Genomic DNA, 6,707 nt, shown 5'->3' on the forward strand with positions numbered 1-6,707 from the left:
TCACCACCGTACAGTTATCACCTTCAGTAAATTGAACATAGGTATAATACTTCACTCTGCCATCCACGTTCTCATTTGTCAGTTGACCTCAATAATGTCTCCTTTCTAGTACAGGGTCTACTCAAGGGTCATGCGTTTCACCTCGTACTTATGTCAACTTCACAGGAGTTTTGAAAGGTCTTTCGTTCCAAGGAATCTTAGGGTTGAATTGAGCTCAGAGGGATGACACATTTAAGAGAGCAGCACATTTCTATCTCATTTTCTTTGTGCTATCAGGGGGAAAAAATCAAACCAATTGTCCCTGTTATTTGTGTAAAATCTGATTTCTGAACTTGTAGTGCAGTAGCCAAGACATTTGCAATGATGAACAATTAAGGTACTCTGGGTACCTTAATGACATTTTGTTCCTGTTATACTTTACAGTAGCTCTGGATCACACAAAATAGTATTTGAAGGTGGAGAAAGAGGTAGTTGTTCCTGGCCGAGGCAAAAGCCCTGCAAGTATTTTGATTGGTTTCTCAGTGCCAGGTAGATGCAGTGCATGAAGGAGAGGAGGCCAGAGTTCTCTGGCAGCAGCGCCCGCTCATCTCTGCCCGCTTTGATTTCAATTGTAGCAGTGGGTTACGTTCAGAATTTTCCATAGAAAATTACTTTGAAATTTTTAAAAATCAACTTTATTTGTGTATAATTTACACAAAACAAACATTTCTAATGTTCTTCACTCATTCCTAAGATCCAAGTCTCCCTCTAACACTTTTCATCCGAGTGAGAGGATCTGTAGCATTTCTTGTGCAGATCTGGTGCAAACAGATTTTCTGAATTTCTTTTATCTGAATATGGCTTTATTTCACACTCACTCTTGAAAGATATTTTTGGGGATGTAGAATTTTGTTCGCAAACTTTTTCCTTTCAGTCCTTTAAAGATGTTCCACTGTCTTTTGGTCTTTATGCTTTTTGATGAGCCGTCTGTGATCATTCAAACATTAATCCTCGGTAGGTGATTTCTCATTTTTCTCTAGCTGCTTTCAAGAGTTTCTCTTTATTTCTGGCTTTTAGCAGTGTGGCTATGATAAAGCAGGGTTTTCTTTGAATCTGTCCTATTTGGCATGTTCTGAATTTCTTGAATTTATAATTTATGTCTTCACCAAATTTGGGAAATTTTAATCTTTATTACCTCAAATATTTTCTAACCCATTTTCTCTCTTATCTCCTCCTGAGAGTCCAATTATATGCATATTAGACCCTTTCATATTGTTCACAGATCCCTCAGGCTCTGTTAATTTTTTTCCATCTTTTTTTCCTCTATTCTTCTCCAGACAGGATAATTTCTGTTACCTCTTTTCAAATTACTGACTTCTTTTTGTCATCTCCATTAATAAATGTAGCCTAGTCAGTAAATTTTTTAAGATATGTTTCAGATTAAAATTTTCTATTTTTAAATATTTGTAATTTCTATGCTAAGATGCATCTATTTTTGTTTACTGTGGGCATACTTTCCTTTGTATCACTGAGCATCACTGTAATAGCTAACAGTCTGAACATCACAGGGTTGGCTTCGGCTCTTGAGAACTGATCACATTTTCCTGGTTCTTCATATATTAAGTAGTAGCACGTTGACTCATATGAAAAAAGAAAGTAATGTTTCTTTTTCTTTTAAATTATTTCAAAAAATAGTTTATTTTTCTAAACTTACTTCTTTACAAAGAGCTTTATCTACTGGAATTTGTCTGTCTTTGAGAGCCTACAACATGCAGGAAAATATACATACATCCCTGGAATTACTGTTTTGAATATAATATGTTCCTTATGCCATGAAAACCATTATCTTGCAGACAAGATGAATTAACGCATGATTATTAATATTTCAAAAGAGTTTTTTTAACTTTAAAAAGATTTCATAGGAGAGTTTTTAAGTTTTATTGAAAGACCTTCAAACATCCTAAAAAAAGAGCAGAGCCATTACTCCTAAATTTCAAGCTAAGACCCAGTCTTGAATCCTCCTAGACAATTTAACATAAGAAGCCCGTCCTAGACAGTTTAACATAGGACATCCTTGAATTTGGGTGCTCTGAGTCCTACTGCTGGATTCTGAACACTTTTTTATAATCCTTAAAGCTACAAATAGTTTGAAATCAATGAACACTTTTGTTTATAAAAGTCCGATTATCAAACAACTTTCAGGCCATCTGTCATATCAAGCAATTGAATTCAATTCATAAGAAGAAAAATATAATGAAAGGACAAATAATGAATTATGAAAGGGTTTCTTTTAACTTTGTTTTTAATATTTTTAAGGCCTGTGAGTGTCCACTTGTGCTGTTTGTCTTCTTTATGCACAAAGGACACAGGCCTCCTTGCCTAATAATGTTATAAAAACTACGCATATGGGTGCCTGGGTGGCTCAGTCGTTAAGCGTCTGCCTTTGGCTCAGGCCTTGATCCCAGCGTTCTGGGATCAAGCCCCACATCAGGCTCCTCTGCTGGGAGCATGCTTCTTCCTCTTCCACTACCCCTGCTTGTGTTCCCTCTCTCACTGGCTGTCTCTCTCTCTCTCTGTCAAATAAATAAAATCTTTAAAAAAAAAAACTGTATGCCTAGTAAATGTTCTTGGTTACATATTGTCTTATTTTAAAATGTCTTTTGGAATTCAGATAGTTTTATAGATATCATCTCGGATTCCTATTAATCCCTTTTAGATAATATTCCGTAAACTGTTTTCCTAGTTGTATGGAGCAGTTTGTCAATGTAAGGTGTGATAGAGGGCTGTTATAAGTAACTACTGAGTTTCGAATGGAACATAAACTTCTAAATTTTTCAATCTCGTTTCCTAGACTCATTGGTTTTATTTGTCTCAACAGATTTCAACAAAGAGAGTACTGAGTAAATAGTTTTTAAAAAATGTCTTTCATAGCCAGTTCCTATTCTGATTTTGCTGAAACTGAGTACATAATTGCAAAGAAATAAAGCCATATGGTAAAAACACAATTCAGGGAGAGAGAAAAGTATGTAGCTCCTCCTTTTTAAACTGTCTCCCCCCTCCATTTTGGAAATAGCCTTATGGAGCTGAGGGTCAGCCCATGTCCCCTCTTGGAACCCTCAGTTTTTCTCTTTCTTGCTTAAGTTGCTATATTTTGTGTGCCACAAATCCTCGAAGGGAAATATATGTTTTACTGAAACGTTTCCTATTAGCTTCATGTTATGTAAAGAAATGAAACTAATTAAAGGTGTGTGCTCTACGGATGTTTTATTTTGTCATTATCTGAAAACAAGCTTTGCCTTTAGAGTATGGATAATAATTTGGCAATAATTATTTGGTCACCTGCTTAAAATTTTTAAAAAATTTATAGCAATTTTTCTTGTTTCTTTTTTACAGTCTATAACTGTAACAGTAACAAATTCAGACACAGCAAATGACATTATCAACATGTCACTACCAATGCTAGGAATAACTGTAAGTTGCCTGCAAGCTGTTTTTAGTTTAAAAACCAACTTTGACTTTTGAGATTTTTGTGTGTGTGTGTTCTGCACCCCCCATTATAAGACAGCTGATATTATTATAGATATCATAGTCATATTTTGTCTCCCCAAATTTAGAAATCGAAGGCAGCAAAGCTATATTATTAGCCTATACGTGGTTGCTATTCTTGTATTCCCATTTTAAATTTTCTGCAAATTCAAAATCAATGTATAAAATTGGGCTATAATTTTAGAGTGCTAATAACAACATGCAGTTTATTGTGTATATTTTATACACAGACATTAAAATATTTCTAAGTTTCTAAATACTTCCTCCTCTATTGGACTCTTCTTTCTTTGTCTTCAATCCTGATTCCATTCTCCCCCATCCCTATGTACCCTGGTGTATCACCCAAGGGCTCAGTCCCAGTTTGATGAATCCTAAATTACATGTTTTGTTGTCCATTTTGACATGAAGACCACATGGTTGGAAGCTACCTCCTCTTGCTGCGGGTCCTTGGCACGAGGTGGCTCACAGCCCCCAAGCTGCTGTAGAAGACAAGCTCTGAATAAGACCGTGGCTCTGGGGGCGCTTGCGTACATATCACTTTCATCTAGTTTTGGTTTTAACTGTCTGTTCCTTTATGTTTTGATGGTGCTGGTGTGAGTTGCTGATTTTTTTTTATTTTATTTTTTTTGGTGAAAGAGATGGGTATATTTGAGGATGAGGTTTTCTATGGGAAAAGAGAGAGAGAGTGTTAGTCAGATGGACAGAACTGAAGGGAGCACTTGTAAAGCACAACTTCTTATATAAAATCCTCTGTAAATGCAAAAATGTCGTGCTATAATGGCATGACATAACTACAAGATTCGTATTTAAATTCTATCTGACCCAACCGTATAATAAAGCCCCTTAAAAATTCAAAGCAACCAGAATTTGGCATCAGAAATTAATGATTTCTGTACAAACAAAATTTAATAATACATCTGAAATAAAACTGAATTTATATGTACTGAGTAAAGCACATCTCTACATTGATTTCTAACCTCTATGATATATACACCCTAGATAAGAATTAAATCTTGGGAAGAGAGTGAGTGGTTTTAGGGATGAAGTTGGGGAGATTGATAAATGATATAGTTTATTTTATTTCATGTTTGTGATTTTCCTTTGCATAAAGTGATCAATCTCACTAGACAAAGAATTTGTATTTTAATGAAGAATTGGGGTTATTTGGCTTTACATATGCCTGATTTAAGGGATTCCAGCATAGCATTTCCAAACCCTACCCTACCTTATTAGCTCTCACTTCTTATTTACGATACAATTTTGAGCAGATTTAACTGTGTGTGTGTCTGTGTCCATACCTATGACCTTCCTTCATAAGGGCAAGACCACGACTTTTAATCAGGAGTCAAGGGCAAGCATAGTACCTATCACCAACAACTCCATTTCAAATTTTTGCTTTAGTCTCCTGGAAGACTCAAATAGTTCAACAATCTTTATAATTTAGACTTGTTTGTTTCAAGCGGAATCTCCAGTTTTACTGAGCAGTGATTCTGCTGGGAGTAATTGTTTTCTGCATCTGACCTGTGGTCTAGGTTACAGTCCTTGTCCTTTCTTTCCCTGAAGTGGGGCTAGCCTGCACCAAAGCCAGTGGCTGACTTCAGTGCACTATCTCCTCAAGGCCTCCTGGGCATTTGTCTCCTTTGGCTCAGGGCTGCTGACCTATTGATGCCTTTCGAGTTACTTTGCTCAAGAATGGTCATAGCAGGGTATATGGCTCTCTGGACAATAAACACATCTGGGCAGGGACATTTGGTGGCAAAAGCCAACATTACNGGGCAGGGACATTTGGTGGTAAAAGCCAACATGATCCAAGGAGTCTAGAGACAATGGAAGGCAGGACTCTGAGATTAGACCTTTCCTCCTTAGTGAAGAGGCACAACTCTGTGATTTCTTATGCCATGGGCCACCCGCACAATGAGGGGCTGATTGTACTGTGCTTTCCTGGCCTTTATCAAAAATGACATGAACCTGGGATGGTCCACTGGAGGCTGTGAGGGGAACAAGTTAACAAGTACTGTAGCTACCTCCATGGACCAAACAGCACTTATACTGGCCCCAATTCCTTCTTTCTGGAAACATAGATATGCTAAGGATATGTGTTCTTCAAATACTGTAAAAGATTTGTTATGGTGCATAGTTCTTTTTGTTTCCAAGGGCTCCGAGAAAGACCACCAGCTGTGGGTGAGTTCTGGCAAGGAAACGGCCCCACACCCGCTCATTGGTAAGTGTCAGGAAAAATCTAAGATGGGACTGATTAGGTTCAAAATTGTAACTCTACATCTCAAAGTAATGGTTGTTCTGTCTTAAGCTTAAATACCCTTAAAAGTGAAAATCACATGCAATATTCACTCACACATTTATTAAATAATTACCAGGTACTTACTTTTCCCCAGGCACTGATGACATCTCTTCGTTCAGCAGCTTATGGCCTAGTTAGGGAGAGAAATGTAAATTTTTTTCTTTTCTACTTTTTTTTACCTAACAAAGCTATCCTGAAAAATTTTTGTTTATTTATTATTTACTTACTTATTTACCCACTTAGGTATGAAAGCAAAATGGATTGGAATTTCTTTTTCCCATACATTTATTTTTCATATTCCTCTCTTGAATTCTAGTTCCTAACTACTAAGTAGCCTCTATTTTGTGAGAATCCTCTAAAATCCAGTCATGTCTCTGAGTCCAGGTATAGGTATATATTTAATACTTGCACTGTGCCCAGAAGTTTTCTCAGCATCATAAGGAAAATGAGATAATCACATTTAAATTCTTCACGTCTTCACTGACTAAACTAACCTGCACTTTGCTGTTTCTCAGGCTTTTTCCATCATTGCTCTTAAGGCTATTGATAAACAGATTACACCTCTCCTAAAATAGTTATTGGCACAAGTTCCCTATAAAAAAAAAATCTTTGGATTAGCAAAATTGTTCAGGGTTTACCAGACATAGAGGGATTAAAAACCAAGAGAAAGAGGACAGGATCCATAGCAGACCTTGAAGTACAGTAATGTATGGTAATGGTGACACAGTGATTTCTGCTAGAAATCTTAGAGCATTCCCTCTTACATTCAATTTTTTTTTAATCTTTTTAATAATCCTGTGAGGTGGGATGCCTGGGTGGCTCAGTCAGTTAAGTGTCTGCCCTTGGCTCAGGCCATGATCCCAGGGTCCTGGGATGGAGTCCC

At 36.8% G+C, this 6,707-nt stretch overlaps 1 protein-coding gene across 1 annotated transcript in view; it reads left to right on the top strand.

The window, feature by feature from the left end:
- Nucleotides 1–402: 402 nt before the first annotated feature.
- Nucleotides 403–6,707, top strand: part of LOC117796104 (rho GTPase-activating protein 20-like) — an 8,302-nt gene continuing 1,997 nt past the window's right edge. Inside the window, exons 1-3 of the mRNA XM_034643158.1 lie at nt 403–993; nt 3,373–3,450; nt 5,680–5,746. Coding sequence (XP_034499049.1) covers nt 3,424–3,450; nt 5,680–5,746 — 94 coding nt within the window. The 5' untranslated portion in view covers nt 403–993; nt 3,373–3,423. The remainder of the gene's footprint in view (nt 994–3,372; nt 3,451–5,679; nt 5,747–6,707) is intronic.

This window comes from Ailuropoda melanoleuca, chromosome 14 (genome assembly GCF_002007445.2).
Source record: "Ailuropoda melanoleuca isolate Jingjing chromosome 14, ASM200744v2, whole genome shotgun sequence".
Classification (NCBI taxonomy): Eukaryota; Metazoa; Chordata; class Mammalia; order Carnivora; family Ursidae; genus Ailuropoda; species Ailuropoda melanoleuca.